The sequence below is a fragment of the Quercus lobata genome, chromosome 6, assembly GCF_001633185.2.
Source record: "Quercus lobata isolate SW786 chromosome 6, ValleyOak3.0 Primary Assembly, whole genome shotgun sequence".
Classification (NCBI taxonomy): Eukaryota; Viridiplantae; Streptophyta; class Magnoliopsida; order Fagales; family Fagaceae; genus Quercus; species Quercus lobata.
Genome location: NC_044909.1, coordinates 13,502,394 through 13,520,508, shown reverse-complemented (window position 1 = coordinate 13,520,508; position 18,115 = coordinate 13,502,394). Strand labels below are relative to the sequence as shown.

Below are 18,115 nucleotides of genomic sequence, written 5' to 3'. Positions count from 1 at the left end.
GTGGTGTTGACAATGAAAAAATGGTAGTAGTGTTTGGATAATGGTGGCAATGTTGGTGGGGGTGTGGGTGGGTCATCATGGGAGTGGAGTGACAGAGTTGGCAACCATTACTTTTTTATGTGGAATATTTGGATAGAAAACACCCCCTTTTTCTCTTTCTAATTTTGCTTTGTGAGATTTTGGCTTTCCATAGCTGTCCTCTCAAGTTCCTCCAAGATTTCTTGAAATCCTTTTCTATTGACCCAACAATGAAATTCCCAAGTTCATACAATTTCTCGTCGAACTGCACCCTTGTAGGTCTAATTTTGCTGAAAGACCACATACATAAACATAGTTGTGGCTAAAAGATTATGCCCATCACCACATTCAGTTTTCAAAAGGAGCATGGTTTTTGAAATTGAGTCAAATCATCTTCTTACTGTGCTGTGAATTTTATATTATTTTATTTTAAAATTAGGGCTACAAAGTCTGGTACTAAACTCTTTCTCATGGATTTATATGGTTATGGAACCTTTTGTCCTCCTCTTTTTATCTTTTTAAATATAAAAATAATAATAGTAATAATTTCCTCATTTTTTTTTTTTGATTTTAAAGGTTGTGGTCAAACAGAATTTTTATTTTCTTGCTTTGACTGGATGTTTTGTAAGCTTAATGTGTGTTGTTTTTAGTTCTTGAGTGTAATCTTTTGGTATTTTGCGCAGTTTCATTCAACTTGACCTGGGCCAGCTGCATGTGACAAATGAATTTAGTTGGCATGGTAGCCCAGAGAAAGATCCTTCAGCTGTCCATATTGATGTTCTTCATGCCGAGGTAGGTATTTTGAAAAGATAAATAAAAAAGTAGAGTGTTGCAATTTTAATTACTTATTGTTCACACCTGCACAATGTTGCAGGTTTTGGGGATCAACATGTCTGTAGGAATTGATGGCTGTATAGGTAAGCCAATGATAAGGGAAGTCCAAGGATTTGAGGTTTATGTGCGCCGAAGTTTGAGAGACGTGTTTAGAAAAGTCCCAACATTTTCTCTAGAAGTGAAGGTAAGTTTTGTGCTTGAAATTCCAGAGATTGTTTTCATACTATAGTAGAAAAATGTGTGTTAAAATTTTTGTGGTTTCTTTGTGCTCAATAGTTTCTGCAATGACAATAACCATGCACATTGTTATACTGTCATAGAGGAAAATTAATCTCCCTTGTTGTCTGAGATATCTTTATAGCTCTAGATATATATTCCTTGACTCATTTCAAGCCAGATCTTACTTGTATTTGAGGTATTTAAAATATATTTGGGTTGCTTGCTTACTTCTCCCAGTTCTATTGGTTCCAATGAGTTTAAACCCAAGTCTGTTCTTGTTGTGGTAAGTTTATATGAACTTTTGGTGCGATATGTTTCATAACATCAATAGCTGCCCTTGCAGTATTTGTCTTCAGTGAAATGCTCAATAGATGCTGTTTGTTTCTAATTATAATTTTATTTATCATATTTATGATTTGTCTTGGATTTCTTTTGACTTATTTGTTGAGAAACCAGTGTGTAAGGTCCTGTGCTGGTTTTTCCTGAGAAATGAAGTTTCTTAAACTCACTTCTCTGATAAATCTTCAAAATAAAAGGTATCTATTATATATTATCCTAAGTTCCCAGCTAATAATTTTGCTCTTCTAAGCTGCAATAGCCTTAGGTTTTGCCATGTGGTGCATTCCTTGAGAAGGAAATAGATTAGTCTCTATTTAGCCTCCACCTTACCAAAACTTTTAATTATTTGTTTAAATATTTTTAGTATTCTTTTCTATTCATCAAAACAATAGGATTTTTTTTTTTTTTTTATAGTAATTTTTAAAATTTTTTTTATTTAATTATTAAAAAAACGTTTTTCTTTTATGATAAAATATTAATTTATTGTCATGTGTTTAATGAGGTACATGAAATTCATTTATAAGTATTAATTTTTTATAGGTGTTGGACTAGTTATTAGTATAAAAGGGAATTTATATTTTTTTTTGCTCACATTAAGGGGGGAGGGAGGATTTTAATTTGGGTTCTTTCAAGTAATGTCACTGAAACGCACTGATCTTAATGATTTATATGGTTATTTTTCTAAGATTTATATATAAAAAAACAGCTGATTGGGAATATGGCATTCCTGCTCAAATTTATTTGCTTTAGCAACAATTGAAACAAAAATCAGCAAAACACAAAAGGAAATTTAATTATACATGCAATCAAAGATATAGAAAATAATTATGTAGTTAAGTTAGTAAAAAAAATTAAATATTTGTGAGTTCATTCAAACAATATGTTTGTATGCTGAATTGCATTAATCATAAGTTTTCACATTTTTTAATGACCTATAATATAATTAATTCTCAAATATAATACTCATTAACGAGTATTATAAATGAATTATAAAGATAATATTTTTTAGTATTATGATTCTACTTTGACTGCCTAACACTAGAGTCAGAATATGAGTGATTTCACTTGAATGACACTGGTATTTTGGGCTGCCTGGCAAAGGTGGAGGAATGAGAATGCAGAGATGTCCTATTTTAAAATTTAGGTTTATGGTGCATTTTAAATGCTTCTGGTTTGTTAGTTTCATGGTATCTTATATTGTAGTATTATTCATTTATTTTTTGGATGTGCGTGTAGTATGATTCTTTAGTTGACACTGATGGGCGATATTTTAAGCAGGTAGGTTTATTGCATGGTGTAATGTCTGACAAAGAATACAAAGTTATTCTGGATTGTGGTTTAATGAACTTGTGTGAAGAGCCTAGGCTTCCTCCAAGTTTTCGAGGCAGCAAATCTGATTCAAAGGATGCCATGAAGGTTCTGGTTGACAAGGTCAACATGAATAGTCAAATGCTACTATCTCGTACTGTTACTATAGTGGGTGTTGTGGTCGACCATGCTTTGTTAGAGTTGTGTAATGGCATTCAGGAGTCATCACCTTTAGCTCAGATTGCAGTGAGTAATTTTGTCTTTTCAATGCAAATGGATTTTGAGATTGACTATATATGTAATTAAATAAATATTTGTTTTTTTATATGTAGTGACATTCATATTATATGCCAATATATCTTTTTCTGGCATTGGCTGGTATGACTTACCTGCCTCGTTTGTTTGGTTTTTCAGCTAGAAGGTCTTTGGGTATCATATCGGATGACGTCGTTGTCTGAAACTGACCTCTATGTGACCATTCCCAAATTTTCTATTCTAGATATTCGCCCTGATACAAAACCTGAGATGCGACTGATGCTTGGATCATCTACTGATGCTTCCAAACAAGCTTCTCCAGGAAATTTTCCGTTTTTCTTGAACAAGGACAGTTCTAGGAGAACAAATTCTGAAGCTGGACTAGACATTGATGTGCCAATATCGACAATGTTCTTGATGGACTATAGATGGCGAATATCATCCCAATCATTTGTGGTTCGGGTTCAGCAGCCTCGAGTTCTTGTTGTACCTGATTTCCTTCTTGCTGTGGGTGAGTTCTTTGTTCCAGCTTTGGGAACAATAACAGGAAGGGATGAAACCATGGATCCTAGAAAAGATCCAATAAGTATGAAAAATAGCGTTGTACTCTCGGAACCTGTTTACAAACAGAGCGAAGATGTGGTGCACCTGTCCCCAAGTAGACAATTAGTTGCTGATTCTTTGGGCATTGATGAGTACACATATGATGGTTGTGGAAAGATTATCTGTTTAAGTGAGAAAACAGATGTGAAGGAATTCCATTCATCCAGATATCGACCGATTATAATTATTGGACGTGGTAAGAGGTTGCGGTTTGTTAATGTAAAAATTGAGGTACAAATGCTTCCAACCTATTTTTGATTATTTGTGATATTACTTAAATTTGTTTCATATTTATATATGTGGAGTAAAAATATGCCTTAGAATAAAAAAATCCTAGTAAAACAGATTACTGTAAGGAAACTCATGCTAAGGAAGGAGGCAAAAATTTCATTGCAAGGACAGTGAAAAAAAAAGTTGCCAAGAGCCTTGTAACTCAACTAGTTGGCACCTCCTAAAGCGTCCATTACATCCAGGATTTAAATCCCCCCTCCCTTGTTGTAACTATTGAATCATAAAAAAGAAAAAAGAAAAAGAAAAAGTGAATAAGGAGCTACTAAACATCAATTTGAACTGGGCATGAAAATTATAAACATAACATGTTCCATATGTGAATGAAAAGTTGTCCTTGTATGCGTAGAATCAAATAGTGGATATCACATAGCTAATGTATTTTTTGTCATGTAAGCATTCCAAATTCAGTTCAATAACATGTTAATCCATGTAATTCTGAACTGTGTGAGTATGGATGGAAAGTCTATACTGACTTTTTATTGGTTTAAGTATGTGACCTTGTTTAATTATTATTTCTTTTAAGTAGCCATTGTATGAGGATGTTCATGGTACCTCCTTAATTCATGCAGGGCAAAACTTAAGGATAGTTCCTTAAGTGCTATAAATGAGGTTCCCCAATTAAATTCAAACACATGTTTTTGTTAACCAATGTAACACAAGCAATGTTATATTTCCCAAGGATTATTAAATTCTCAGTAGAACCATATGTTTGAATCTAACTGGGGAACCTAATTTACAACACCTAAGAAGCTCTACCTAAGTCTTACCCTATTCATGTAACGACATTCTAATCTAACATGGACTGTTCTTGTTAATGTTGAATTCTAGACCTTTATTCTGCAATGTATAAAAATCTTAATGCTCGCTCTGTTTGTTTTGCTGAAAAATGTTTTGCGGGAAATATCTTCAGCATTTTACCATGTTTTTTTCATTGTAAAATTTGATCAAACTTAAAAATATTTTCCGTTGACCGTAAAATCCTTTGTAAATGTTTTACCTTTAAAAACTTGGTAAAACATTTTACAAAAAAACACATAGGGGCTTTCCTCCCCCATCTAGTAGTTGGGTTGCTGGATTGCTGGACTGCTGGCTTTGGTCATTGGTGGCTAAGCCACTTGTTTTAGTGGTTTGTGCTTGAAATTTTTTACATATCACACTTAACACTTAAAAATATTTTATTGAAAATGTTTTCAAATGTAAAATAGTTTCATTGAAAATATTTCACATTTAAAATCATTTTACAATGAAACAAATAAAGTTTTAAGGATTCCATGAATGCTTATGAACATTTTTGTTGTGTGCTTGTTTATATGTGCTAAGTTGTTTCATCTTAGTTTCTAGTGGCATCCAAATATGAATATGAATTCAGTTTTGCTGAATATCAGGTATTATGCTTCACAAAACACCACACTGGCTTATTTCAAGTTTTATTAGGATGATGTTTGTGACTTCTCTCTTGCCAAGAGCCTTGTAGCTCAATTGATACCTCATGATGTTTCTAATGGAAACGTCCAAGTTTAAATCCCCCCTCCCCCAACTATCAAACTTATTCCCCACCCCCCCCCCCCCCCCCACCAAAAAAAAAAAAAAAAACTCTTGGATTAGCTCTATCTTCCACATACATTTCTTTTGCATTAGCTCTATGAACATTTAAACTGATTTTTTTGTTCATGTATCCAGAATGGCGATCTTTTGAGGAAGTATACATACTTGAGTAATGATAGTAGCTACTCAGTCTCATTGGAGGATGGTGTTGATGTTATGTTGCTGGACAAATCCTCATCTGATGCTGACAAAAAAAGTATATTCTACTTGCACGAATCATCAGACACCTCAAATATCTCTTCATATTCTCAAAATGATCCAAATAGGATCCAGAGTTTCACATTTGAAACCCAGGTGAGTAAACTTCCAACATTGATTTGATTTGCGGATAAAGTTTTCTTTTAGACTGTTTTTGCCTTTTGTTTACTGTTAGGGGGCATTTGGTTTGCATGATGCTACATTATAGTAATGTAACATTCTTGTGATATTTTTGTGATGTTAGATTCATGTATTCTCATTACAATGATATAACTTTATTTTGTTTGGTTGGCTCCTAACATTCACAGGATCATTACAATTTTTACTTTTGAATTTCCAAACATATCCATTTTACCTAACTAAACAAAATTTTATTTTTTAATTAAAAATCAGAAAATAACGGGACACATTTTTATTACACTTTCTCGCTAACCAAACAACTCAAATCCATAGAAAATAAAACAATTTTGTTTCTGTTTCCCACACTTTCTCACCAACCAAACAAAATTTAGTCATTTTCTTCACTTTCTCACCAACCAAACAAACAAAGAACAAACCAAAATTCAAGAATATTCTCCAATCTCCACCACCAGTTCGTGAAATGTAGATGGAGGATACGAAATCGAAACTCTAGGGCTCAACACAGGTAATCAAAAATCGAAATTGAAATTTGCCAACGAAATTGAATTTGAAACCATGGGCAACAAAGACTATGGTGGTGGATACCGTGGGAGAGGAGAAAGAGACTTTGATAAAGAAGAGTGCCAGAGATGATGCCGATGGTGGTGTTTGTCATCGGTGCCGGAGTCTTGAGATTTGGTGACAGAGAGAGGAGGCTAGGGTTTTGGAAGAAGGAGAGGAGGCTGGGATTTGAGTTTGATGAGAAAGAGGCTAGGGTTTGAAAATATATATGGGCAATTTTGTAAATACAATTTATTATTATGGGCAATTTTGTCATTTCATTATATTATTATCTCCAACCCATTAGTAATGTAAGATCACCCCATTTAAGAGGGTGATGTGATATATTTTGTAATCTTCCATTACCTTAATGTTAGAAAAAATTAAGTGAACCAAACACCTTAATGTCACATTATCGTAATGTGCATCACATTAAGGGCACATAATGGTGAACCAAATGCCCCCTTAGTTGACGGTTTGTATTATTGCTTACAGCCTTATTTTTTCTGTTAGACCTTGAAGTTTGATCCTTCTTTATAATTTTTAGTCAAACAGATATCCTGTGTTGATGAATCCATTTTAAGCCTACAACTACAATTCTTTGAGAATGGATCTCTCATTATGGGCAAAAAGCCTTTAGACAAGTTTAGAATTGTTTTTGTTATGCTTTGGACTTTTGTCAACTTCTTTTGAATTGCGTCTCTTAGATTTATGATGTTCTCATAATGAAGTTCTACCAAGGTGCCTCTTGCCTTTCTATCTAAATCCATATATTTTTGTTTGTTGAATTTTTTTTTTTTGATAAGTAATAATTTTATTATAGAAAAATAAACAAGTACACAGGTAGTATACATATGCATATACAAACTGCGATTTAAAAGAACAATAATCAATTAACTCCATCAAGTTTGAGAAAGAAAAGATCCTGGAGGCTGTTACCGTTGGAATAAAGTCCTCAGAAAATGCGTCTTTGGATCTACAGTAGGCCTCTCACGCCCATCAGAATTTCTTGCATCTGTCTATCTCCAAATATACCACATGAAGCAATGTGGAATGGCTTTCCAAATCTCCTTATCGCAGTGTCGCCCAAAACGGCCTTGCCAACTCAATAGTAAATAAACTACCCTCCTAGGCATCACCCACTGAACCCTAGAAAGAGCAAAGACACTCTTGGCAATAGGGCAGTGCAATAACAAATGATCCACTTCTGCCTCTGAATAGCTAGCCTCCAGCATTGCCTATCATCTCCATAGCCTCGCATTGCTACAGAATACAAAAATAACTCTAAAAACAATGAAAACGACTCCAACTCCCAATGAATTGAGCCATTGCGTAATTTCATACGATCTGCCACTAGCGCTTCCTTATCCTGAGCATTTGAAACTGCTCAGGGAAAAGACTCCTTAACTTGTTCATTACCACACAAAGCATCAAGTCATATATTAAGTGATGGAAAGTTCTCCACCCTTGTTGGATATACTTCCACAAGCTAACCCCATATGTCCCTTAAACAACCTTGGAGCACCAACAAACCCCCCCCCCCCCCCCCCCCCCAACAACATAGACCCATACTTCCAATCTACTTCCCACCTCCACAAAGCCTCCCTCTCCACACCATACCTCCACAACCATTTTCCTAGTAGGGCTTCATTAAGCAGACATGTTCCGAACAGCCAACCCCCCATTCTAATATGGGTTACAAATTTTGTCCCAACTAACCAAATGGAGTTTGGATTCATCAGCCAAGCCTTTGCCTAGAAATTCTCGCTGCAATCTTTCAATTCGATGTGCTACTTCTACATGAATAGGGAACAAAGACAAGAAATATGTTGGTAAATTTTGAAAGAGTACTTTTGGGCTAAGTAAGTCTACCTTCCTTTGATAAATACATTCTCTTCCATCCTACTAATCCCCTCTCCATAGTGGTGTTAAATTTAAGTGAGTTATCTTCCCCGTTGCTGTCCTCTTGTAGTCCTTTTATTATTTTTTAGAAGAAAAATTCTAGTTCATAGAGTAATTTGTTTTTTTTATTCTTTTGATAACATGGGGAACTTTTTTAAAAGAATAACCCTTTGGACTCATCTTTAGTTAGTAAAACCTACGGCCAATTGACCCTACCCACCAGAACCAGTTGTTGGGTAATCCAGAGGCATTCATCATTGACGGGCTAAGTAGTTTATTTAGTTCATGGAGTAAAGTGGACATATTCAATTCCTATTTGCCTCTCATATTGCAAACTATAGCTTGTTCAACTGGAGCACAAACGTTATTATTGACCTTATATACCTTTGCCACTATGCATAGTCCCACTGCACAATTTTGGAAAAACTGCTCTTTGGCACTTGATATATATTGTGAAAATGACATATCAAACAGATGGCTTTACAAATATTCTCCCCTAGACAAGTTGTAACCTTCTCTGGTACTTAGCCGACAGAAAGACACTGTAGCTTATTAGCAAGCTTCTGACAGATTTGGCTTATGGAATTTAATGTTGATCAAATATTGTTCACTGTTTATTCATAATCCTAACTAATTGCATGACATAATCACATGATGATGTCCATGTCTCTGGACTTAAGTGTAGTTTTGTCAATTTGGGTAGACACTACGATTTAGGTTTCATCCTTGCTAATACTTTTGTTTGTTCTTGCTTAGTTATGGTAATAATTGAAAATGATAAACTTTGAATTTTCCTCAAATTGAGCCTTAAAAAAAAAATCAAGTTGGGCCTCTTTCTCTTGAATTCTTTTTAGTTTAGGGTAGCAATCTGATGATATTCTTGTTTGAATTGCTTAAATCTACATTTAGGTGGTTTCTCCTGAGTTCACCTTCTATGATGGTACAAAGTCTTCTTTGGATGATTCTACCCCTGGTGAAAAGCTTCTCCGTGCAAAATTGGATTTGAGTTTCATGTAAGTGCAGCCAATTTTTCTTCTGCAGATGCAACTTATCTGCTTTTGCTTTTCTGCCCATATGTCATTGCCAATTTTATTCTACTTCTTTCTCTCTCTCTCACACACACACACACACACACACACACCCCACGTTCACATACATGTGCACACCCTAATTAAGTGACTTCTCAACAGTTTTCAATCGCAAAATTGTCATTTTTGTTCCCTAAAAGCTGTTGTGGCTTCAGTTTCTAGTTCCAAGGGAAAAAAGAAAAGAAAAAAGAAAGAGTTCCATTAGGTCATCTTGGATGCAGTTTGATAAACTACCTTTTTTGAAAATTTTATGCTATTATAGATGGTAAATTTAATCATTATTCCAACCTCATTCTCACATGTGGGCCCTAACTCTCTCTTAATATGCCAGGCTTAAGATGTAGGATTTTTAACTTCTTCTTCTTCTTCTTCTTTTTTTATTTATTTATTTTAAATTTGGGAGGTAGAGTGGAGATGGAATTAGAGGCTTTGATACCATGATAAATTATCACTTGTCCCAAAAGCTTAAGCTGTTAGAGAATGCTAGATTTAATTATTTAACTATTATTCTAATACATTTTATGTTACATGATGGGTTAGATAAGATGCTATTGTTAGAGGTTTGAAGTTCAATAGAGATGAGTATGCCCATATTCTAGATTACACATTGATGTTGATGGATTAAATAATAGGGAGAGGATTTGCTGCAACCTTGTATGCAGCAATTGCTACATAAAGGGTAAGGTGGCAACTAATGAGAAGTGACACCAAATCATGGGTTAAGCTAGTCATGTTCATTGCACATGACCCTTGGACACTTGTCACTTCTTTTTGACTGCCACCTTACCCTTTATGCAGCAATTGTTGCATACAAGGTTGTAGCAAATCCTTTCCCTAAATAATATATGTCTGCAAAGCTTATTTACAATAAATTTCGAAAGCTTGTCTAATTTTTAGGAAGCCTTTCTTTTAGAGATTTTTGTAATAGAATTTCTTATTACTTATAAAAAAAAAATGTGAGAAAACTTTTATTGGAGGTATAATGTTATAGCCATAATTGTCAAAACGTAAATCGTATTGTGAATCAATTTTTTATTTTTCTGTATCGTGTATCATATTGTATTGTATCATATATCGTAAGATACACAAATACCTAATAAAATTATAGATATGCATGTATAAAAGTTATATTCATTATAAATTTGGAATATATTCAACTAATGACCAATTTAATCATTACTTATCTAATATACTTAACAAAACTAACTAAATAAATCAAATTAACATATGTTTATAACAACCACCTTTGGAAAGCACGGGTGCGCCGATAGGGTTAGTGCACCCGAGTCCAATACACACGGACATGCTGTGTAGTCATGGACACGGCTGCACACACGTCTGTGACCTTTTTTTTTTGGTTGTTGTTGTTTTCCAATTCGGCCTAATACAGTCCGAAACGGAACGGAAAAAGAAACAGGGCCCAAATCGGTCTGATTCAGTCCAAAACGGGCTGAAAGAAATTAACAAAATGAAAACCATGCACTCACCTGTCTCTAGATGGCCTGTTGCGTCAACTGGTTCAAGTAAACAAATGAAGAAAAATAAACAGGTCGAAGAAGAAAATGAAGAGGAAGAAGAAGAGATTGAAGAAGTATATGGTGTGAGATATTTTGTTGAATATGTGGTGGAGAATGGAGATTAGACTTTGGAAAGAGGAGTGTATTGGGAAAAAAAAAGAAAAAAAAAAAAGTGGATGAGAGTAAACATTGGCTGGCACTAGCAGGTGAATAAAGAGAAAAAGACAAAGGTTTTAATTTATTTATTGGATTAGGAATTTATGTAATGATACTTCCACGACAAAATATTTTTCACAATAATTTTACAATAAATTGGGGGTGGTAAACTAGTAATGGTGGTTAAAAAAAAAATGTTATAGTATTTGGCTCAAATGAGAACTTATAACAACTTGTTACTAAAGATTTTTTTGTAGAAATGTTTTGAATATAACATTACTCTAGGATTTTAGGTTATGTTTAAAATAGCAATTTAGATAAAATTTGTGTCATTTGTTTAAATGAAATTTATAAGTTTTTATTTTAAGAGTAGTTATTATTTTACATATATAAATATACAAATTATATAGTATGATTTGTGATATATTTTGGTTCTTATATGTGGTCTGCCTTGAGTTATTGAATATTGATGTTGATTATTGAGAAATTTGATGTGGTATAAAATTATCGGTAATCTTAAAACGGTACGCCTTGAAACGGTATGCCAAAATCAGCTGGTATCGAAATATTTCATTCCAATAGAGAAACCAAAACAAGGTTCGAAGCGGTATTCATAACATTAATTTTGACATCCTAGTTTAAAGAAAAAACCCTAAACTCATCTCAAACCCTAAATTTTGTCACTTTATTATCTACTATTTGATGCAGCCACCCTCTATCCTTAGGACTGACAACTAGCCAGCCAACCTTTCTGGCCTCTTAGGACTGCCAACAGCCCCTTATTTTGACTTCTCATATCTGCCATGTACCCCTCCTCTACCATTAGGACTGACAACCAGCCAGCCAAACTTTCTGACCTCTTAGGACTGCCAGCAGCCCCTTATTTTGACTTCTCATATCTGCTATGTATGCTCATTAATTACAGCTTTGACAAGCTTTGACTTATGTAACTATTAGCTACTTTATTTCCTAATAGTTAAAGATTATAAATAGGCTAGCTATGTAAGAGTAAAATCAGTTTTTGATGTGAATATAATTCAGTTTCAGACCTGGACAGAAACTTGTTTCTCCAGTTTCTCTGTAATTCCAGCTTTAATTCTTAATTTTAATGCAATTCTAGTTCAAGTTCTCAATCAATTGATCTTGATTTCCATCATTTGGTATCAGAGCACAGATCTGGTCCTCTTTTTTCCCTACCACTTTGATCATTTGAGCCCTAGATTTTCTTGTGTTTCTTTTTTCTCCCTTCATTCAAGATCCTAGAATTTAGATCTAGGTTCCTTGTGACAATCAAATCTGTGGCTGTTGCAAATATCACAGATTTGATCACTTGTGTTGTTACTTCTATTTACAATTTTTTTTCAAAGATTGTGAAGCTTCTAATGGCTCAAGGAAGGAGGGGAAGGAGAGGCGGAATAAGGGGGAATCAAATGAATGTTGGGGAAGGAGTTGAAGCCAACCCTCCAATGGGGAGGAATGTTGGACGGAATCAAAACATCGAGAGAGAAGACATGATTGCTGAATTAAGGAGACAAGTTGCGGCACTTACAGAGGTGGTGCAGCGTATGCAGCCTCCTCATGAGACTACCGATGAGTCTGATGACTCTCATTCTCATTTTGGGAACCCTTTTGGAGCTCCTCCAAGGGGTAGGCCTTATGTGGAAAGAAATGAGCCAAGGCTTGACTACAACTTCAAGGTTGAAATTCTAGAATTTCAAGGGAGTCTCAAACCGGAAGACTTTGTAGATTGGCTGAACACCATTGAAAGGGTGTTTGATTATTATGAAGTTATAGATGAAAAGAAAGTGAAGCTAGTCGCTATTCGCCTTAAAGGGAGAGCTTCCGCTTGGTGGGAACAATTGCAAATTTCTCGCCAAAGAAGTGGTAAAGTCAAGATCAAGAGTTGGGAGAAGATGAAGAAAAAGCTCCGTGAGCAATTTCTTCCTTTCAACTACACCCAATCACTCTACAAAGACCTACACAACCTTAAGCAAGAGGGAAGTGTAGAGGAGTATACGGAGGCGTTTCACCAACTTGTAGTAAGGGTAGATTTGAATGAAAGTGAAGAACAAATGGTTGCAAGGTACTTGAGTGGATTGAAGCCATCCATCCAAGATGTCCTTAGTCTTCAATCATTGTGGAACGTGTCGGAAGCCTACAACCGGGCTTTACTGGTAGAGAAGCAACAAACTAGGCCAGCTTTAAGGTCTGGACAGTGGGGTTCCAGGTCTGGGCAGGGGATTTCTAGCCAATATAAGGTTGGGAATTCAAGTACAAATGGGAGAGGAGAAACTTCTGGGGTTGAACAGCAACCAGCAGGTTCTAAATCTGCTATTACAGCCCCAAAACAGTCCCAAACAGCCACTGTTGGCGGGGGTAGACAGCAACAGGTGGGTACTTTCAAATGTTTCAAGTGTGGAGAGCCGGGGCATCGATCTTCGGATTGTAGGAAGAAGGCTCTTATGTTGGAGGAAGTAAAAGAGCTTGAACGTGAAGGTGGAGAACCCATCTTTGATCAACCTTCAAATGAGGTTGGTGGTGATTTTGAAGAAGAAGAGGGCTTGACACTTGTGATGAGAAAGACTCTTCTTGCTCCTAGATTCAATTCCGAAGAAGATTGGTTGAGAACCAATATTTTTTATACAACTTGCAATATTGGAGGAAGAGTTTGTAATATGATCATCGATGGGGGAAGTTGTGAAAATGTGGTCTCTCAAGAGGTGGTTGATAAGTTGAGGCTTGCCACTCAAGATCACCCACATCCCTACAAACTTTCTTGGTTCAAGAAGGGTAATGAGGTGAAAGTAACGAAGCGTTGCTTGGTGCCATTTTCTATCCGGAAGAAATATTTTGATGAAGTTTGGTGTGATGTAGTACCAATGGATGCATGCCATATCCTTCTTGGAAGACCTTGGCAATATGATCGCCAAACGATGCATGATGGGAAGAAGAACACCTATACCTTAAGCAAAGACAATCAGCAATTTACTTTGCTGCCAATGAAGGAAAAGGTGACTTCTAAATCCTCTACAACCTCTTTACTCGCTTCTAAAAGCTTCATTCAAGAAAGTCAAGATAGTGGCTACATTTTCGCATTAATTCCAGTCAACACAGTGGCTGGAACTGATGTTCCTAGTGCTGTCACTGAGTTATTACAGCAATATGGTGATGTTTTTCCCCATGAGTTACCTCCTATGCGAGACATTCAACATGCCATTGATTTGGTACTGGGTGCACCCCTTCCAAACAAGGCAGCATATCGTATGGCTCCAAAGGAGAAGGAAGAATTGCAAAAACAGGTTCAAGAGCTTCTTGATAGAGGCTACATTCGGGCTAGTATTAGCCCTTGTGCGGTACCCGCTCTCTTGACTCCTAAGAAGGATGCTTCCAATGTGGCTGCTTTATTTTTCAAAGAAGTCTACAAGCTTCATGGTGTACCCCTATCTATTGTTTCCGACAAGGATGCTAAATTTCTTGCTCATTTTTGGCGAACTCTATGGTGCAAGATAGGAACTGAATTGAGTTTTAGCACTTCTTTCCACCCTCAAACGGATGGTCAAACTGAAGTTGTCAACCGAAGTCTTGGAAATCTCTTGAGATGCTTGATTGGAGAAAATCCTAGAAATTGGGAAAGTATCCTTCCCTTGGCTGAATTTGCTTACAACTCTTCTCTTAATCGGACTATTAACACATCTCCTTTTGAAGTTGTGTATGGAAATAAACCTTTGAGTGTCTTAGATTTGGCACCCTTGCCACTTTCTAAGAAGGAGAATGTAAGAGCAACAGAAATGACAGATTTTATGCAATCTGTCCTTGCACAAGTCAAGGAGAGAATTGAACATTCCAATGCAAACTACAAGACTGCTGCTGATATTCACCGAAGGAGACTAATTTTCAAGGAAGGGGATCTTGTATGGGTGATTTTGACTAAAGAAAGGTGTCCTCATGGCTCCTATTCCAAGTTGGGAGCAAGGAAAGTAGGTCCATGCAAAGTATTGACTAAAGTCAATGACAATGCCTACACAGTCCAACTACCCCCTCACTTAAACATCTCTAATGCCTTCAATGTGAAGCATTTGAAGCCTTATTTTCCAACTGAAACTTGAGGGCAAGTTTCCTTTATGGAGGGGAGTATGATGCAGCCACCCTCTATCCTTAGGACTGACAACTAGCCAGCCAACCTTTCTGGCCTCTTAGGACTGCCAGCAGCCCCTTATTTTGACTTCTCATATCTGCCATGTACCCCTCCTCTACCATTAGGACTGACAACCAGCCAGCCAAACTTTCTGACCTCTTAGGACTGCCAGCAGCCCCTTATTTTGACTTCTCATATCTGCTATGTATGCTCATTAATTACAGCTTTGACAAGCTTTGACTTATGTAACTATTAGCTACTTTATTTCCTAATAGTTAAAGATTATAAATAGGCTAGCTATGTAAGAGTAAAATCAGTTTTTGATGTGAATATAATTCAGTTTCAGACCTGGACAGAAACTTGTTTCTCCAGTTTCTCTGTAATTCCAGCTTTAATTCTTAATTTTAATGCAATTCTAGTTCAAGTTCTCAATCAATTGATCTTGATTTCCATCACTATTGCTCTTAAATTGGTATATGTTTACCATTATATGAAAAAATATGTTTAGCAATATATAGAAAATAAAATAAAAATATATTTAATAATTTATTAATAAACGTATCCCGCTCCTGTTGCACCCGCACCTCACTTTTTCAAAAATTGCCGAGTCGCCGCTCCCAAGCCCAAATCCGCACTTGTGCTTCCTAGGTCCACATTGAAATTGATTTTAACTCAGAAGTGATAAAACATGATAAATTAGCCAAAATAATAATTTCTTTCCATCATCTTGCTTAATCATCTCCATTTAAGTTTGTTATCATCATGTTCTTCATCTTGCAAAATTATTTTTTCATTGACATTTTCTTCATTATCATTTACTATCTCTTTTTTGTTTTATTATTCTAATAATTTTTTTCTTTATATTTTTTCTTGGCATTCTAGCTTCGTAGGCTTATAACAATAATAACAAATTAAAAAATAATTATATTTTCATTTAATACATTATTCATAGCATAGAAAAAAAATTTGCAAATATTAAAGTGAAGTGTATAGTCTAAATTTTGTAGGAGAAAGAGAAGTGGGGGGGAAGAAAACTCATGGATATGTTATTTTATTAGACTTAATTATGTATCCCAATAATTTTGTGTTAGGAAAAAGTCAACAACTTGTTTAAATCAAATAAAACCACATGTCTATGTATCGTACGGTATGTATAATTCATATGATACGCACTTATGTATTGGGCTATTCATGAGCATTTATGATATGCCCTTATTGCATATTCGATACTTACAACTATGGTTATAGCCTTGTAGGATATAACTTTTTGTTTTTGATAACATAGGAGAATTTCGCTCAAATTATTTGCACATTGCAGAGCATATTGTACAACCTCACTATTAATCAACTCTTACGAGCAATTGACCTCGCCTGCAAAAACTAGTTACTGATTAATCTAGTGATTGAGGAAAATGGTGAAAAGGAAAGATGTTTTAGTAAGCTAAGTTGCTTAGAGAAAAGAAGGAATGAACTAGCTCTTCAAGAGACACTCTTGGAATAATACCTTATAGGTGGAGATTTCTTGGATTCAAATTCAACTAGTTATAATGATGGCAGCCTTGCTTATTTATAGTTACATATGCAAGCTGCTGAGTTAGTTACATGACCCACCATGTGGCTGCCATGTGATTAGCCAATGCCTAATTAATTTCTCTAACTAATTAATAGGCTAGAGCACTTATCACTAACAACCTATCAGCTAACTAATTTTCTGTTAAAAGTGATAAAGGCTATAAAAAATAAAAGGAAACTACTTATTATACAACATAAGCTAGTAACAGCTAGCTTTAAAAATTAATGCTAGCTTAAAAAATTAACTGCATCATCTAGGGACTTTTCACCCCTGATGGGCTAATTAGTTTGTCCTATTCCCAGGAGGTATCTTATAGGAGATATAAATGGAGTAAAAATTTATTATTAACAAGAAATTAATGCCTCTGATATAATTGGTATTAAGACTTAGTTCTCTCTATCTCTCTCTCTCTTTGAAACACAAGATTGGTGTACAGGATAAGGCTTATGGTAAAGATCCAGGGATTCTATCAAACGAATTCAACTGCTAAATCTCATGATAACTAAGAGAAAAATTTTTAAAGAACAGTTTCGACCATATTTCCTGAGTAACACACATTCTCCTAAAATTTCATAATTGTAGATCATAGGAAGGTATATTTTGTTGCCTTATGTTGATGTGTGCATGTGTAACATGTTATATCCTTTGTTTTGTATTTTGCACTCCTAAGTAAAGCTTTGTTGTTCAGCTGCACCTTTTGTTAGAATAGCGTGGCCCACGACTGGCTTGGAAGCCTACTTGTATTGTGTGCCATACTTGATATTACTCTATGGAGGTGAATATCTCCATCCTGCTTGGGCTTTCACTTGAGAATCTCCTTTTAGCAAATGAAGAGTTTCTGAGAGATATTTGTATCAGAAGTCCTTTCACTTGTTTCTGTTACCTCTGTTCTTCTTTTGTCTGGTCTACTTGTGAAATTTGTATCTTTCTTTCAGCCTAATAGAGGAGGAATTTTAATACTCTTATGGCATTATTTTTGAGAAATAATATCTTCATTTCAATTTTGTGCATGCAAACATTTATCACAAATTTTATGCTTTTACTAGTAGATAACTTATTTATTTGAACAGGTATGCATCAAAAGAAAATGATACCTGGATTCGAGCCTTGGTGAAAGATCTCACTGTCGAGGCTGGTTCTGGTTTTATCATTCTTGATCCAGTGGATATTTCAGGGGGATATACTTCTGTTAAAGACAAAACAAATATTTCTCTGATATCAACTGATATATGTATCCATCTTTCACTTAGTGCCATTTCTGTCATTCTCAATCTGCAAAATCAGGCAGCTGCTGCATTAGAATTTGGAAATGCAATACCCCTTGCTCCCTGTACCAACTTTGACCGGTTATGGGTGTCCCCTAAAGGTTGTCCTCACATCAGCTAGAGTAAAT

At 35.4% G+C, this 18,115-nt stretch overlaps 2 protein-coding genes across 3 annotated transcripts in view; both read left to right on the top strand.

Annotated features, from left to right (window-relative positions):
* The window catches only part of LOC115995017, a 71,604-nt gene that overhangs the window by 28,262 nt on the left and 25,227 nt on the right, over positions 1-18,115 (top strand). For both annotated transcript variants that reach the window (XM_031119416.1, XM_031119415.1), the window contains exons 31-37: positions 702-810; positions 893-1,036; positions 2,689-2,964; positions 3,133-3,807; positions 5,548-5,766; positions 9,163-9,266; positions 17,793-18,088. In XM_031119416.1, coding sequence (XP_030975276.1) covers positions 702-810; positions 893-1,036; positions 2,689-2,964; positions 3,133-3,807; positions 5,548-5,766; positions 9,163-9,266; positions 17,793-18,088 — 1,823 coding nt within the window. The remainder of the gene's footprint in view (positions 1-701; positions 811-892; positions 1,037-2,688; positions 2,965-3,132; positions 3,808-5,547; positions 5,767-9,162; positions 9,267-17,792; positions 18,089-18,115) is intronic.
* LOC115995018 lies at positions 11,478-15,598 on the top strand. The gene has a single exon (XM_031119417.1). It carries the CDS (start codon positions 12,397-12,399, stop codon positions 15,118-15,120), a length of 2,724 nt encoding a protein of 907 aa, XP_030975277.1. The 5' UTR covers positions 11,478-12,396; the 3' UTR covers positions 15,121-15,598.

Coding starts and splice junctions, on each gene's coding strand:
- LOC115995018 (XM_031119417.1), top strand. CDS start 12,397: ATGGCTCAAGGAAGGAGGGGAAGGAGAGGCGGAATAAGGGGGAATCAA.